Consider the following 17586-nt stretch of genomic DNA (forward strand, 5'->3'; position numbering starts at 1 on the left):
AACAATAAATTACCTGCTAAAAAATGAAGAAAAAAATTTCAATCACAAAACAACTATATATATATATATATATATATATATATATATATATATATATATAATCTTAAATATTTAGAGAACAACACATATTTTGGAAATGAAAAAAATTACCTCGACTTAAATAATTATTTCAATTCATTATCGACTTATAAGACTCTGTTTGGACAAGTGTTTATTTAGATTTTTATAAAAATATTTTCACAAAATTTTGTAAAATATTTTAAAAAGTTGTTTAAGAATAAAGATGATATTTTGAAACAATTACTCTGTGAAAAAATTATTTTAGAGTTGATGAGATGTTTGGTTGTTTTAAAAACATCAAAAATTATTTCTTAATTATTCTTTAAAAAATATACTTGGAAACATTTATTTAAAATATTTTTTAAATATGTTTTATCAAAATTTTATCCAAACATATAATTTAATTTTTTTATTTATAAAATATTAAAACATTTTAAAAGTACTTGTACATAGCTAAGTTTTTAACTTAATTTATCATGATTTCTAATGATAATTTGAGTGTGTGTTATTTTTGTTTGAAACCCAATGTTGATTGTAGATATAGAGCACGTCCATTTCTCAATTATATAGTAGTTTTTATAATATTTTAAAAAAGAATATGCATGTACCATATGATAATATATAATATAATACTAGCCTCGAAGCACACGCATTGCGTGTGTAATGTATTACATAAATGTAAATACTTATTATTATTTTTTTTCAATGAAGTCAAATAATCCACGTACATAGCAATGTCAAGTAGCCAAAAATACCAAATGACAAAATATTCAGAAATAAAAATTGAGAAGATTACCTGGTAATAATTTGAAAAGAAGATACGGGAAGAACCGAAACTGAAAAATAACAATGGGAGTTGAGTCAACGCTACCCCTAGGGTAGTGTTTGCGGGTAACGTGGCGGCTCGTGATTGGTTAAAATCAGTGGAGCATGAAACCCATTATTTTTTACCAATCATGGGGTTACATGTCACCCGCAGGTTAGTGCCCTGCGGGCGACATGTACTAAACCGGGAGAAAGATAAAAACGTGGAATTCAGTTAATGAAGTGGGCCGTGGTTTTGGATTTAAATTAGGGCGTGTGTTCTAAATTAAAAAAATGACAACTGCATATAATTATAATATTTCAAATGCCTTTTAGACTTTTCACATGGGATGTGGATGCAATTAGCCCGTCAATTTAGTATCTAAACTAATTTAATTATATGATAAAGATGTGATAAATTATAGGTCCAATAGAATAGTGTCACATCATTGGTGGGCATGGTAATGGGCATGATAGATGAGTACTTGAAAGAAACTATATATATATATATATATATAATCTTAAATATTTAGAAAACAACACATATTTTGGAAATGAAAAAAATTACCTCGACTTAAATAATTATTTCAATTCATTATCGACTTATAAGACTCTGTTTGGAAAAGTGTTTATATAGATTTTTATAAAAATATTTTCACAAAATTTTGTAAAATATTTTAAAAAGTTGTTTAAGAATAAAGATGATATTTTGAAACAACTACTCTGTGAAAAAATTATTTTAGAGTTGATGAGATGTTTGGTTGTTTTAAAAACATCAAAAATTATTTTTTAATTATTCTTTAAAAAATATACTTGGAGACACTTATTTAAAATATTTTTTAAATACGTTTTATCAAAATTTTATCCAAACATATAATTTAATTTTTTTATTTATAAAATATTAAAACATTTTAAAAGTACTTGTACATAGCTAAGTTTTTAACTTAATTTATCATGATTTCTAATGATAATTTGAGTGTGTGTTATTTTTGTTTGAAACCCAATGTTGATTGTAGATATAGAGCACGTCCATTTCTCAATTATATAGTAGTTTTTATAATATTTTAAAAAATAATATGCATGTACCATATGATAATATATAATATAATACTAACCTCGAAGCACACGAGTTGCGTGTGTAATGTATTACATAAATGTAAATACTTATTTTTTTTTGTGTTGTTCAATGAAGTCAAATAATCCACGTACATAACAATGTCAAGTAGCCAAAAATACCAAATGACAAAATATTCAGAAATAAAAATTGAGAAGATTACCTGGTAATAATTTGAAAAGAAGATACGGGTAGAACCGAAACTGAAAAATAACAATGGGAGTTGAGTCAACGCTACCCCTAGGGTAGTGTTTGCGGGTGACGTGGCGGCTCGTGATTGGTTAAAATCAGTGGAGCGTGGAACCCATTATTTTTGACCAATCATGGGGTTACATGTCACCCGCAGGGACTCCTGCGGTCGGCATGTACTAAACCCGGAGGAAGAGAAAAACGTGGAATTCAGTTAATGAAGTGGGCCGTGGTTTTGGATTTAAATTAGGGCGTGTGTTTTAAAATAAAAAATGACAACTGCATATAATTATAATATTTAGGAAAGATTAAATTAGTTTAGATACTAAATTGAAGGGCTAATTGCATCCACATCCCCTATAAAAAGTCTAAAAGACATAAAACACCATGTGTAAAATTAATAGCATAAATGTGCCCGAGTTTGTATAACATAGGGGTGAAATGTGCTACATTTTAAAAAACTGAGGGATGCATTAGTCTATTAATATTTCTTAAAGAGTTTTATGATTATTAGACTTTTCACGAGAGAGATTAATGCAATTAGCTTCTAAATCGACCACAACATGTTATATAAGGCATTATTAAATAGTAAAGATAATAGTAAAAAAATATAACCTGAAAGCACATTATAAAAACCACCTGAGGCTTCAATGTTCACTGCACGTACGAGTCGTAAACATACAAGTACGACCATGACAACCGAAATCGAAAGCTGCCAGATTTCACCGCCACACGGCGAGGTGCCGCCGGAGATATCATTCCCGCTGGCGTACTTTGACATTCCGTGGTTACTTTTCCAACCCATCCGGCGCCTTCTTTTCTACGATTCCGCCGTTTCAAAATCCAGTTTCTTGGAAACCCACGTCCCCAGACTCAAACAATCGCTCTCCCTCACTCTCAAGCATTACGTGACATTTGCAGGCAACATTATGCACCCTCTGAGCGACACCGGAAAGCCGAGTTTTCGCTACATCACGGGGGACTCTGTTCCTCTTACAGTCTCCGAGTCATGTAATGACTTCAGTGGACTGGTCGGATGTGGTGCGCGCAATGCAGACCAGTTCTACGATTACGTGCCTCAGATGCCGCCCATAAAAGACGAACCCGGATTCAAAATAGTCCCCGGTCTGGCCGTCAAAGTGACGCTGTTCCCCGGAATCGGGATATGCATTGGCATAGCCTATAATCACACGATCGGCGACGGGGTTTCAATAGTGAACTTTATAAAGGCGTGGGCTTCGACCAACAAATTCGAAGGATCGGACGAGGAGTTGCGGATTCAAGCTGGTGAAATCTCGCCTTGTGTCGATAGAAAGATTGTCAGGGATCCCCTTGGAATCGACACTATTTTTTGGAACCAAATCAAACACGTCCCCATTCACTCTTCGACTTTTCCATTACCCACGAAAAGGGTTCGCGCAACGTACATCCTGCGTGAAGCTGATATCAAGAAACTCAAGGATTTGGCTATAAGAAAGATACCAGGGCTGGTTTACTTATCATCTTTTGTGGCAGTATCTGCTTATGTTTGGTGTATATTTCTGAAATCCGGAGATTCGATCGGCGAGGAAGTGGATGAAAACAGAGCCGAGTATTTCATTTTCTCCGTTGATCTGCGGGGAAGAATAGATCCCCCGGTTCCTGGAAATTACTTGGGAAACTGTACTGCTCCCGGAAGAATCAAAATCGGGCGTGGTTCGTTGGCAGGGGATGAAGGATTCTTGGTGGCTGCGGAAGCCATGGCTGATCATATACAAAAGTGGGCGAATAACAAGGAACGAGTGTTGCAAGGTGCTGAGAATTGGCTGTCGGATTTCAGGAAAATGGAAGGCGGGGGCACTTTCGGGGTGACGGGATCGCCGAAATTCGGCTTGTACGATGTGGATTTCGGATGGGGAAAGGCAAGAAAGGTGGAGTTTGCCTCCATTGATTGGGAGAATCATACAATGTCTATGTGCAAGCCAAGGGATTCTGACAGTGTAATAGAGGTTGGCTTGTCTCTGCCCAAGCGAAGAATGGAGGCTTTCGCAACTCTGTTTGCTGACGGATTAGCACGATTATGATCAAGAGCTTCACATTGATGTATTATATTATGATGATAAAAGCGTTGGCTTGTATTCACTTTCGATTATTTGATTATATATTGTTGAATTGCGATTGGTCCTATTTTTTGTCGAGTGATTTTCCGGTGAAATGGTCTCATGGTTTGCTCAAGCGCGAGATGAAAGACACGAGAGCGCCTAGAGGAGGAGGCGCACTTGAGCGAGCCCAACCAGATTTTTTTTTTAAAAAAAAAATTATTTAATTTCTTTGATTCTCTCGGGCATTGGTTTATCGATTTTTTATTTTTTTAATTGAAATTAGATAAAGAACGAGGCCTCACGGAAAACACCTCGCAAAGGGCATGCCTATTGCTAAAGAAGCCTGGAAACCCCTAAAACTACTAAGAATTCGAAAGAGAAGCAAGTGAATTTGGTGCCAAAATCTGAATCTCGGATGTCTTACTTATAGGCGGATATTGGATCCTCTGATCTCGAGTTCGGACATTTCGATTAAGGGTGGTAAAAAATACCGAATTTTCGCTATACCAAAGTTATCGTATCGAAAAAATACCGAATTTATCGAATTTTCGGTATACCGAAGATTTCGGTACAGTACTGATAGGTTACACCTAAAAATTCAACTGGGCCTGAGCCCAATCTTGAAGGTCCACTCCAAATATTTTTGAGGCCCAAGCTTATTTAAATATTATATATATTTAATTCAAGCAGACCCTGAATTCTACAAAAGCCCATAAGAGGTTCAAGCCCGTAAAACTCTCCGAATATTTATAAATAGCTCAAGTCACCTCATTATTAAGGTACACACTTTCTTTTGCACTATATCGCTCTACTCTCGATTATTATTCCTTGAGTAATAACTGACTTGAGCGTCGGAATGCCTTCGCCGGAAACCCTCCCGACTCCTATGACTTTGTTTTGTGACGTAGGAACAACCCACTGAAGATCTCCACCGGGAACATACAACATGATCCATTGATACTCCGGACTTTGCGGAAGCACCGTCTTGTGTACAAGTGATTTTTGGCTATATCAGCTTGGCGTCGTCTGTGGAAAACTGTTATTTACGTCATTGAGAGCACATATTACTTCAAAAATGTCTCAAGAAAATAATAACAATGGAAACGCACCGCCGAGTATTACTCTCACCCGTGAAGACTTGACTGCGCTAATGGAAAACACAGCAGCACTCGCAGCAAAAGATGCAGTTGCTCAGTACCTAGAAACCCGTAAGCGCAAAAGCAGCAAGAAAAAGGCTCAAACTGAAGGCTCGTAATCTCTTGACCCTAATAACGAGGACCCAAATAAAGATAAGTCTAAAGTGAATGATAAAGATTAAGGGGGGACCAAGAAAAATACTACTCAGAAAGACGGTGAAGCAAGTGTTCACACAGTTCATGACACCTCTGGCGAAAACAAGATAACTAATCCAACTCGGAATGATGGATCTCGCACCCATGTAACTGGAGAGAATATGTCCGCAATTTTGCCATCACGTCGAAGCCCCTTCACCGATGACATATTATCTCAAGCATTACCAAAGGGAGTCAAAATCCCCAGCTTACCTGAGTTCGATGGAACAAGTGACCCCCAAGACCATATTGACAAATTCTACGCGAAAGCGGATTTGTATGATATCACAGATGCTGCATAATGTAAAATTTTCCGAACAACATTATCAGGAAGAGCACTCACATGGTTCAATAAGTTACCCTCTGGATCTATTGCCAATTTGGAGCAACTTACTGACTACTTCCTCCAGCAATTCTCAATTAACAAGAAATACCCGAAAACAGCAGCATATTTTGATATGAATTTAGGAGGTGCTCGAAGATTCATATTGTTCCGAGATTTGCTCCGTGATTTACAATCAAGAATTGAAGGATTTGGAATTCATGGCAATCAAGTTGCAGTACTTGAAGATCAATTTGGAAGTTGTTATAATGCTATTGAAGGCCAAAAAGATCAAGAAAAAGAAGGATTTTCACGACAGGACAGCGCTCCAGCGCTTCAAATCAGGCGCTCCAGCGCCAAACCTTCGTATTTTGAAGAGCCCCAGCGCTAGTCCATCGGAGCTCCAGCTCTGTACTGAGCGCTCCAGCGCTGACGTCCTAGAGCTCCAGCGCTACCGCACTTACACACAGTACGACATGTAGTGTGTGTTTTCGGATTTTTGAGTATTTATGATATTTTTTTCTATTTTTGAGTAATCTAAGCCTACTATGAAACTTTTAGATGATATCTTTTGATATCTTTAGCATTATTTTGCGTTATCTTTTATTATTTTGTAGTTGTATTATAAATACAACATATACATTCATTATTAAGAAATAACATAGTTCATATTATTGATTTTTATCAGTCTAAAATTCTCTTTAGAATTTTATTGAAGCTTTTGTTTTGTCAAAATCAAACTTATAAAAGTTTAACAACTTTGTGGCGTTTGTCGATTGATTATCTTCGTGGGTTGTCAAAGACAGGTTCCTTTGAAGGTCCCGTTGTGATCGATTGTTTATTCCGCAATTATCTGTTGCTAGTTACAGGTTCAACTAGAGGTGAATTTTGCAAACTTACTTGTTTCAAAGATAGGGAAAAATCGTTGTTTCTTTTGTTATCGAATTGAGGTGCGATTCAATGAAGTCGTGTTGCCTTTCATACATAAGATTCACATCATTTGGTATCAAAGCTTAAGGTTTTGATTCAAGTAAGTCGTATCCTTCTTTAATCTATATTCTTTCTTCGTTCTTCGTTCATCTTTCCTTGTTCTTCGTTCTTCATCTCTCTCATCTCAAATTTCCGTGTCATTCTTTCAAACTTGTTATCCAAGTCTCGTGTCTTGTGCTACAAGTTATAAATTCAAAAAAAAAAGTGAAAAATCAAAAAAAAAAGCTTAAAAACAAAGAGGGAGAAGCAAAATAACTTGTGGCAAAGTCTTGTGTCTTGTGAGTATTTGGGTAAAAAAAAACTATTATTTCAATCTTCATAAGTCTCTTGACTTGTTTTTGTGCAATCTACGTGAGTCGATTGGCAAGTGTTTACAAGTTTTGAACTTTAGAGTTTGATATTTAAAATCACAAAGCATAAGCTATTCTTTATTTGAGTGAAAAAAAAAGAGTGTTTGAGCGATTTCTTTGGAGTGACTTGTGAGATTTTGGGTGAGGAATATTGTAATTTCTAACCTTCTTCTTGCAGGTACGATGTCCTATAGAAATTATTTTGTTGGAAGAGATGATGAGTACATGGAGAGTAAAAGGAGATTTTATGGGTGTGGTAGTAATGGAAGTAATAAAAGTAAAATTCCATCGTTCCATGGAGATGAGGATCCGGAATTGTATTTGAAGTGGGAGAAAAGGGTAAAGAGTGTATTAGATGATCGTGATATTTCTGAATCTAGGAAGGTAAAACTTGTCATAAAAATGTTTACCGACTATGCTTGCACTTGATGGGATAGGTTAGATGAGAATCGGGAGAGGCATGAAATGAGTCCTATATCTACGTGGGATGAGTTGAAAAGGGTGTTGAGGAAACGCTTTGCTCTTAATCACTATGAGAGGAGAAGTGTTGTTTCCAAACGTGAGCATCAAGGTACATCTAAACTTATAAATTCTAGTACCTTTGATATTGCATGCTTATGGTGTTATAGAAAAGATAAGCATGATATGAGCCAGTGTTTTAATGAGGCTATAATGAAATTGGAGGATTCTCGTGTAGAGATTGAATCTAATGGTGTCGTAGAGGTTGAATCAAAAGTTGAAGTTGAGTCGATAATTGAGGATGAAACTTCATTGATTGATGATGTGAGTGTCGAAATTTGTGCGGTGGAAGGAGAGTGAATTGATGAAAAATCTTCTATTGTACATGGTGTGGTTGATAGTGTTGGCAAATGTGAAGTAGTAGGTGAGTTTGTAGTTGTTGAAGAGTCATCTAATATTTTTGTGGTAGATGAGAGTCCTATGGATGTTCATAGTGGGACTAGTAATTTGTTGTTGGATGAGTCTTGTAATCTTGCTATTCTATTGAGTCCAAAAAAATTTCTCGAGGATCAATTGGAATTCGAAAATTTGAGTGATATGGCTAAAAAAATGAGTGATGAAAAAAGTAAGATAGCCATTGAAAAGGAAAAAGAAAAAGAAGAGGCCGAAAAAATGAGTGTTCAAAAAAGTGAGATGGCCTTTGAGAGAAAAAAAGAGAGGAAAGAAAAGAGAGGAAAGAGACCAATAAACAAAAAAAATATTATGGTCCAAAATAGTGAGGTTGAAATTTTTGTACAATTGAATGAAATTCCTTAAGTACTTATGTACAAAAAAGTTTTATCTCATTGTGATGATATAGCCGGTTCAATTCCGAGCAACGTTTGTTCTTCTTTGCAGGATTTTGGAGATGTATTGATGAGCAAGCAAAGAAGATACAACATGTTGGATCTATGTGAAGTAGGTCACACACGAAGTGAGGTTAGAGATTTGAAAGTTGTTCCATTCGAGAGGTATGAATTAAATGTTGAATACCAATCAAATTTCTACTTTCAAATGTATGATCTCAATTCTCAATTGTTGAGATTTAATGACTTCATTGAGAGATTTATGAATGTTCTATCTATGAAATATGGATTGAATTCAAATCTTAATCTTAAGTTATTGAAATCTAGGTATTTGAATAATTTGGATCAGATGATAGTGTTGAAATCATTTGTTGATCTTAATGTGTTGGAATCTTGGTGTGATATGAGATTAAGCAAGTTGATGTATGTTGTTGTGAATTATTTGAATTGTTTTGATGTGAGTCAATTGTGCATGAATAGTATAGGTTGGAAGTCCTATTTGTTTGATTGGTTAGTGTTGACTTTTGGGCTAGCTAATGTGCGTAATATTTTCATGGGATTGATGAGTTGTGTTTTGCATGCCTCTAGGGATATATTTGTTGTTGTGTGCTTTGATTATATCTTAGTATATAGAAAATTTTTTAAAGTGCATGTTGAACATTATAGAGTTATGTTAATCATGTTGGATATGAAGTTTTTGGGTCATGAGCATGTTATAAAGTTGAATGTCTTTCGTGCAAAGGAACTTATTGATTTTGTTGTAAGTTCTCAAGGATTAGGAGTTATTGGTGAAGAGTTGATTAAGTACCAACGAGGTAAGGAAAATGTGTTAGTTACTACACTATCACAAAGGTATGAGTTCTTATCTCTTTTGGTTACAAGGTGCTTATGGTTTCAAAATGTTAATGAATTGCAAGAATGGGTTAATAATTTTGAGGATGTGTTTAAAAAATACTTGTGCAATGTTAATGAAAAATTTTATGTGAGCACGTATTTGTTTAAAGAAAATAACTTTTTCTTTATATGTTCGTCATTGCATGATTTATTTGATGAAAGGATATGTGTGTTCAAAATGAAGTGTAATTTTGAGAGGTCCAAAAGAATGAGTATAATGGATGAATATTTGTTGTGGTTACACATGAAGAGATATGTTGAGTGGAGTTGTAAGTGGGATAATGCATGTGAGTTGTTTCTTATTCCTAGAAAACAATGGTTGTATTTAACTATGCATTTTGTGTTAGGGTTAACTAGGTCTAAGAAGGGGAGGAACTTGAGTTTTGTAATGCTTAACGGAATTGTGATCATGTTTATGCATGCTAGTGGTTATAAGGTGTTTAGTTTGAGTATGAGAAAGTTTTTGTGTCTTGATATAGTTTTGAGTGTGTAAGGTATATTATTGCTTATGAGAAATATTTTTAAAGTTTTTAAGTTTTGCTTGGTTTTTGTAGACAAGGGGCAAGATTTGAGGACAAATCTTTTTTAAGAAGGGGAGTTTGATATGAATTTAGGAGGTGCTCGAAGATTCATATTGTTCCGAGATTTGCTCCGTGATTTACCATCAAGAATTGAAGGATTTGGAATTCATGGCAATCAAGTTGGAGTACTTGAAGATCAATTTGGAAGTTTTTATAATGCTATTGAAGGCCAAAAAGATCAAGAAAAAGAAGGATTTTCACGACAGGACAGCGCTCCAGTGCTTCAAATCAGGCGCTCCAGCGCCAAACCTTCGTATTTTGAAGAGCCCCAGTGAAACGTCCTAAACTTCTACGTAAATGCGGAATTTTTTTTTTTTTAAAATACTAAGTAAAATAAATGTACATACATGCCCATACATATATGCACAAAATAAACTGATTTAAAAAAAATAACATAAATAAAATGCAACATTTTTACTTAAATAACCGAGTCAAACTTAAATAAAATACTGCCAAACAATCCCTTAAAAGTTTGCATGCAATAAAAATTAATTAATAAAAATAATACTAGAATTCACCACTGAAAAGCCATAAAAGAAATAAATAAGAAACATAGTTTAAAAGTTCTTAAAAATGTTCATAATGACTCAGCCGACGATCACGGGGGATCACTGCCTGTCTGCTCATACGTCCTCACCACCGGTAGGTACCACATCATCCTCTACATACTCACCTGCACCATATAAGTGTAGTGAGCCTAGAGGCCCAACATTCTAACATAACAAGGGTTTAAAATAATTTAAATCACTGGAATACTAATACATAACATATACATGAATGGACATGCTTAAAAATCATGAATCATAACTTAAAATCTTGCTTAAACTTGATCTTAAATATAATCATATAATACATACTTAAACATTGTTGAGCATAACATTTTTCTAACATCGCATGGTCGTATTCATAGTGTAACCTTAAACTTAACTGATTCGACTGATCAGTCTCTTAAAACCAACGTACGCGGCGGTGACGAATCACCTCTTACTGGTAGTAAACTACCCTTAACATATGGGGACTTGTCCCCCTTAAATTGTCACACTACTTCAAATTCCAACATAAAATTATTTTCTGGCTCAACCTTAACATTAAATCATGCCATAAAAATTATTTCATGAATACATGTACTTAAATAAAAAGTGTGTCTTTCATATATATTTAATTTAATTTTCATAATAAATAATAAGTACTTGAAATAACTTCCATGCATAAAATAATTAAATATATATTCAGGACACATGCTATTTTTTTTTTCATGGGATTATACTGAACTACTGGCCCTAAACACTCAAGCTCATTTACTTAAAAATCTGGCCCATTAACACTGAGACTGGCCCAATAACTCAACTTAACCCCATTAACTTACATTTAAGCCCAAATAATTAATTCAAGCCCAATAAAATATTTCTGGGTAGCCCACTTTGGCAAGCGATAATCTCAAATTCTTAACATAAAGACACTTATTAATAAAATGTCTGTTGCACACATTAATTTAATTACTTAATCAAGCCCAATTAAACACTTAAACTAAATAATAACTTAAAAATAAAAATACCCTAGCCCGACTAACTTAACCCAGACCCACTAGACATGACCCATGACTTATTGGACCCGACCCGGAATCAAGACCCGACCCAGACCCAACTTAAAAACCATAAACCCGAACCCTTACTTCCTTTTCCCAATTCTATTTGGTCTTGCGCGCAGCAGCCTTCCATGGTTGTTGCCGCCATGCTCCTGCCACCCCTGGCCGGAGCACCACCCCATACACCTAGCCCACCTCAAGATGTTTCCAACAAGGTAAGAACCAGCCCAAACCGTTACCTACAGCCCTCACACGAAGCTCTACACCATGGCTATTCTCTATTCGCGCGCAGGTAGGAGCAGTGGCAGCGTTTTCGATCATGCCAATCGCTCCAACCACCAAAAATCGTGAAACCACTTGCAAAACTTAGCCAACATCTAGGGGTTTCCAATGCAACAAACCTTACCCAAAACCATGCCTGAAGGAGTGAGAACGAAGCATTCTCCCACAGCCCCAGAACCTGTGCGAGCCACCCATGACAGAATTCGATTTGTTTCATTCTAGCCCTTCTCCAACCTTAACCGATCGACTAGCCCAAGTCTAGGGACCCTAAGATACCCATGAATCTTGTCCTAGCAGCCATACACGCCCATGCTAAAATAAAAACGTGAGATGATGAAAAAAAACCCAAGCAAACCATGCGCTTACAAACAAAAGTTCGAAAATTCAATCCATGTTTGTGCAAGACTTTGATCGAAAATTCTCCTGATGCAAACACACACATACAAATATACTTACTGAAAAGGTGCGAAATAAAGGAAGGAAACATGTCTTTCACCGATAAAAATAATAGAAGGGATAGACGGTGACGAATCCGGGATGACGACGACGACGACCACCTTGGATCTTGAAAAATCGATCAACAATGGAGTCCTTGAGGCTTTTTGGTCGTTGAATGGGGAAGGAGAAGAGTGGAGAAGGCGGCTAGGTTGAAGAGAAAGGAATTGAGCGTGAGTTTTGGGGTAGACTTAGGATTTAATTTGGGTAGATAGGATTTTAATAACTAATATAGGGAGATAATAACATAAATAAGATAATCCTAACTTTTAAAAATTCTAACTTACATAACAATTAATTAAAATCCCGAAATATTTATTTTAGGGAATTTTAAAGGTAATTAAAAGTCAATATTTTGGCTAAATTTGGATAAAAACGGACTCCTAAAAATATATAAAATTAATTACTGATAATTTTGAGGAGATAAAACTCAAAATAATATTTTTTTGGGCTCCTAAAAGACTCATAAAATAATTTGGATAGAAAGTTGTCATCTCGTCTGTCCACGGTCCCGTCTACGCGATAAAATAATTAAATTCCCATAAATCATGAAAATCACTAATTATGGGTTAAATGCTTAAAAATAACTTAAAACATGCACAAATAATTTCACATAATTATTTAACCCGTAATCTAAAATTCTAAATAAATAAAATCCCTAATTATGCATGCGAATTTACGTACTAAAAATACTGGGTGTTACAATTCTCCCCCCCTTAATTTGAATTTCGTCCTCGAAATTAAAGTACTTACCCGAACAACTCCGGGTAGCGAGTCCTCATGTCTGCCTCGGTCTCCCAAGTAGCTTCCTCCTCCGAGTGATTCAGCCACTGGACTCTGACCATCGGTATGACCCACGTCCTAAGTCTCCGCTCCTCCCTAGCCAAGATCCGCACTGGCCTCTCCTCATAAACTAGATCAGGTGGCAACTGCAAGGGCTCGTAACTCAACACATGCGACGGGTTAGAGACATATATCCGAAGCATGGATACATGAAAGACATCGTGCACTGCCGCAAGCCCTGGTGGTAAGGCCAAACGGTAGGCCAATGTGTCAACTCTCTCCAAGATCTCAAATGGCCCAATATATCTCGGATTCAACTTACCTCTGCGTCCAAATCTCATCACCCCTTTCATAGGTGATACTTTCAGAAACACATGATCACCTACTGCAAACTCCAAATCTCGTCGTCGAGTATCTGCATAACTCTTCTGACGACCCTGAGCAGTCCTCATATGATCCCGAATCTGAGTCACAATGTCAGCTGTCTGCTGCACGATCTCAGGACCCAGTAAAATACTCTCACCAACCTCATCCCAATGCACAGGAGATCTGCATCTCCTCCCATACAATGCTGCATAAGGAGCCATACCTATAGACGACTGAAAACTGTTGTTATAGGTAAACTCCACTAATGGCAGTCTAGTCTCCCACGAGCCCTGAAAGTCGATGACACAAGCTCTCAGTAGATCCTCAAGAACCTGGATCACTCTCTCAGACTGACCATCTATCTGGGGATGGAACGCTGTAATGAACAAAAGTCTAGTCCCCAATGCTGTGTGCAAACTCTTCCAAAATGCAGACGTGAATCTCGGATCTCTATCGGATACGATAGACACTGGTATGCCATGCAGTCTAACAATATCCTTGATGTAAAGCTCTGCATACTGTGTCAAGGAGTAGGTAGTCCTCACCGGCAAGAAATGAGCTGACTTGGTGAGTCTATCCACGATCACCAAAATAGCGGTACACCCTCTAGTACTCCTCGGAAGGCCAACTACAAAGTCCATCGTAATGTTCTCCCATTTCCATACCGGAATGGGTAGAGGATTAAGCAGCCATGTTGGACGCTGATGCTCTGCCTTGACCTGCTGACAAGTCAAGCACTCTGATACGAATCGTGTGATATCACTCTTCATGCCGGGCCACCAATACAAAGTCTGCAAATCCTTATACATCTTCGTACTTCCTGGATAAATGGAATACGGAGATGTGTGAGCCTCTATCACGATCTCAGTCCTCAGCTGATCAATGTTTGGGACACACAATCGACCACTGTACTGAATAATGTCATCACTGACAGTAAAAAGAAGATTGCCCTTAGCCTCATCCCTCTGCACCAACCGCTGTAACTCCTCATCTGTAGGCTGTCCATCCCTGATCCGATCTCGTAGAACTGGCTGCACCGTCAACACTGACAAGCTCGGTGCATGACCACTCGAGTAAAACTCCAAATCAAACCTCTGAATCTCACTCTGCAGTGGTAACTGCACTGTCAAACACGATACCACTGTCGACTTCCGACTCAAAGCATCGGCCACTACATTAGCCTTACCTGGATGGTAGCTAATGTCGCAGTCATAATCCTTCACTAACTCCAACCATCTCCGTTTCCTCATGTTCAACTCCTTCCGAGTGAAGAAGTACTTGAGGCTCTTGTGATCAGTGAAAATCTTGCACTTCTTGCCATACAGATAGTGCCTCCAGATTTTCAAAGCGAAGACCACTACTGCTAACTCCAAATCATGTGTCGGGTAGTTCTGCTCGTGAATCTTCAACTGCCTCGACGCATAAGCAATAACCTTACCACACTGCATAAGTACTGCGCCTAAACCTAGCTTAGATGCATCGGTGTACACCACTAACTCCTCGTGTGGTACTGCCATCGCCAAAACCGGTGCGGTAGTGAGTGCTTCCTTCAGCTGATCGAAGCTCCTCTGACAGTCTGGACTCCAAATAAACTTCGCATTCTTCTTGGTTAAGGAAGTCAAGGGTACTGCAATAGAGGAAAAACCCTTGATGAACTTCCTATAATATCCTGTCAAACCCAAGAAACTGCGAATCTCCAAATCATTCCTCGGAATACCCCATTTCTGCACTGCCTCAACCTTTGACTGATCCACTGCAATCCCATCTCTCGAAATAATGTGGCCAAGAAATGCCACCTGCTCAAGCCAAAACTCGCACTTGCTGAACTTGGCAAACAAACGATTCTCCCTCAAAGTCTGCAAGGCCGTCTGTAGATGCTGCCTATGCTCCTCAACGCTCCTAGAGTAGATCAAGATATCATCAATGAAGACTATGACCAACTGATCAAGATACGGCTGAAATACCCGGTTCATGAGATCCATGAAAACCGCTGGAGCATTGGTCATCCCAAATGGCATCACTAAGAACTCGTAATGCAAAAACGTGTCCGAAAAGCAGTCTTGGACACATCTGCCTCTCTAACTCGCAGCTGATGATAACCAGATCGCAGGTCGATCTTGGAGAACACCGAAGCTCCCTGCAACTGATCAAATAAGTCCTCTATCCTCGGCAGTGGGTACTTATTCTTCACTGTGACCCTGTTGAGCTCTCGATAATCGATGCACAGTCTCATACTGCCATCCTTCTTCTTCACAAATAACACTGGAGCTCCCCATGGAGAAAAGCTAGGACGAACAAAGCCTTTCTCTAATAACTCCTGAATCTGCTCCTTCAACTCTTTCATCTCGGTAGGAGCAAGTCTGTACGGTGCCTTTGAGATAGGCACAGTGTCTGGCAATAATTCGATACTGAACTCCACCTCTCTCACTAGTGGAATCCCTGCAACATCCTCCAGAAAGACGTCCGGAAAATCACGAACCACCTCTATCTCTGATAATGAACTACTGGCTGGTTTTGAGGTCGTGACATCACTTACTATGAAACCTCGGCAACCCCGTTTCAACAGCTTCCTCGTCTGAATAAGAGATATCACCTAAGGAATATCACTACTCTGAGATGCATGAAAAGTAAACGGGTCGCCTCTTGGCGGTTTCACTGACACCGTCCTCCGACAAAAATCAATCGAAGCTCCATTGACTGTCAACCAGTCCATACCCAATATCAAATCAAACCCGCTCAACGGCAAAACCACTACATCTGCGCGAATAGAGTGCCCCTGCAGCTCCAACTCCAGCTATCGAATGACACTAGAGGTAGAAATAATCTGTCCTGACGGCATAGTGACATCATAACCACTGTCGAAAATCTCAGGTGTGATGCCTATCTGTCTGATAAACTCTATGGAGATAAACGAATGCGTAGCCCCTGAATCTAGCAACGCAAACGTGGAGTTGCCTCCAACTAGAATTCTCCCGGTGATCAAGGAGGTATCTGGGTCTGCCTCCTCAGCCTGCATCACGAACACTCTCCCTGTAGTGTTCTTCTTCCTCGGGCAATTGGCCATCTGGTGCCCTGGCTCCTTACAATGAAAACAGACGCCCGCTCCTAGAAGACGTGGTCCTGGATGCATCTTCTGGCACTTCGGGCAAGTAGTATATCCTCCAGCATTAGGGGCCCCGCCCCTAGGCTGCTGTCTCTGCTGCTGTGGCTTCTGCTGGTTCGGGCCCTTAGACGGCCCAATATACTGCTTCTTCGCAGGAGGCTGCGAAGATGGTCGCTGATATCCAGACTGAAACTGCCTCTTACCCTGCTGCTCCCTGTGGATCTCTCTCCTACCATCCTCCGAACGCAAGGCTCTACTGTGTAGTGACCCTTACCCGGATCACCTACTAACAGAACTTAGGCATGCAATTAACTTAATTAATTAGATATCAGAATAAAACTGCGGAAACCATAAACATTATACAATCCCAAGTAAAGGAATCTGTAATTTATCCAAATAATATACAACCAAATCGAATAGCTGTATCAACCTCAAAACAACAGAAATAAAACCTAGACGAAGCTCCAGCTGGTCAACCACTGACTAGCCCCTCCTGGATCCACCCGCCTCGTCCAATCGCAAACCTGCCCCATGGAATAGGGTTTCCAGAAACACAAAGTACGAGACATGAGCATAAAACGCTCAGTACGAGAGTATGAGTATACATGCATGCAAAGTGAACTCCCTATAAACTCGAGGTCAAGGATCAGATAATAGAGACAGACCGGGCCCTGGTATGTAGCACGCTGTGCCGTCGCTTCAGGAGGTGGCTCCCATACCATAATACTAGTGGATATGCCGGACCCAAATCGATGGAAGTTCAACCACTAACAGGATAGGGAAAAACCCTACTAACAGACATCTCGAAGGAGATAGCTTAGTATGCAAATGAATGCAGCATAAATCAATGACATATAAACCATGCAGTCACATAATACATGCATACTCAGTCAGGATATCTCGAACAGTACTTTCGTACCTCAAATCAGTGCAAGCTCTACCAACTCTAGGT

At 38.3% G+C, this 17586-nt stretch overlaps 1 protein-coding gene across 1 annotated transcript; it reads left to right on the forward strand.

Annotated features, from left to right (window-relative positions):
* The first annotated feature begins 2859 nt into the window (after positions 1 to 2859).
* On the forward strand, positions 2860 to 4230 carry LOC140877898 (malonyl-coenzyme:anthocyanin 5-O-glucoside-6'''-O-malonyltransferase-like). The gene has a single exon (XM_073281500.1). The coding sequence runs from the start codon at positions 2860 to 2862 to the stop codon at positions 4228 to 4230; it is 1371 nt and encodes a 456-aa protein (XP_073137601.1).
* Positions 4231 to 17586: the final 13356 nt, after the last annotated feature.

The sequence above is a fragment of the Henckelia pumila genome, chromosome 2 (assembly GCF_033568475.1).
Source record: "Henckelia pumila isolate YLH828 chromosome 2, ASM3356847v2, whole genome shotgun sequence".
Taxonomy (NCBI): domain Eukaryota; kingdom Viridiplantae; phylum Streptophyta; class Magnoliopsida; order Lamiales; family Gesneriaceae; genus Henckelia; species Henckelia pumila.

Bases quoted from the DNA above. Each gene is read 5' to 3' on its own strand.
- LOC140877898 (XM_073281500.1), top strand. From the start codon at position 2,860: ATGACAACCGAAATCGAAAGCTGCCAGATTTCACCGCCACACGGCGAG.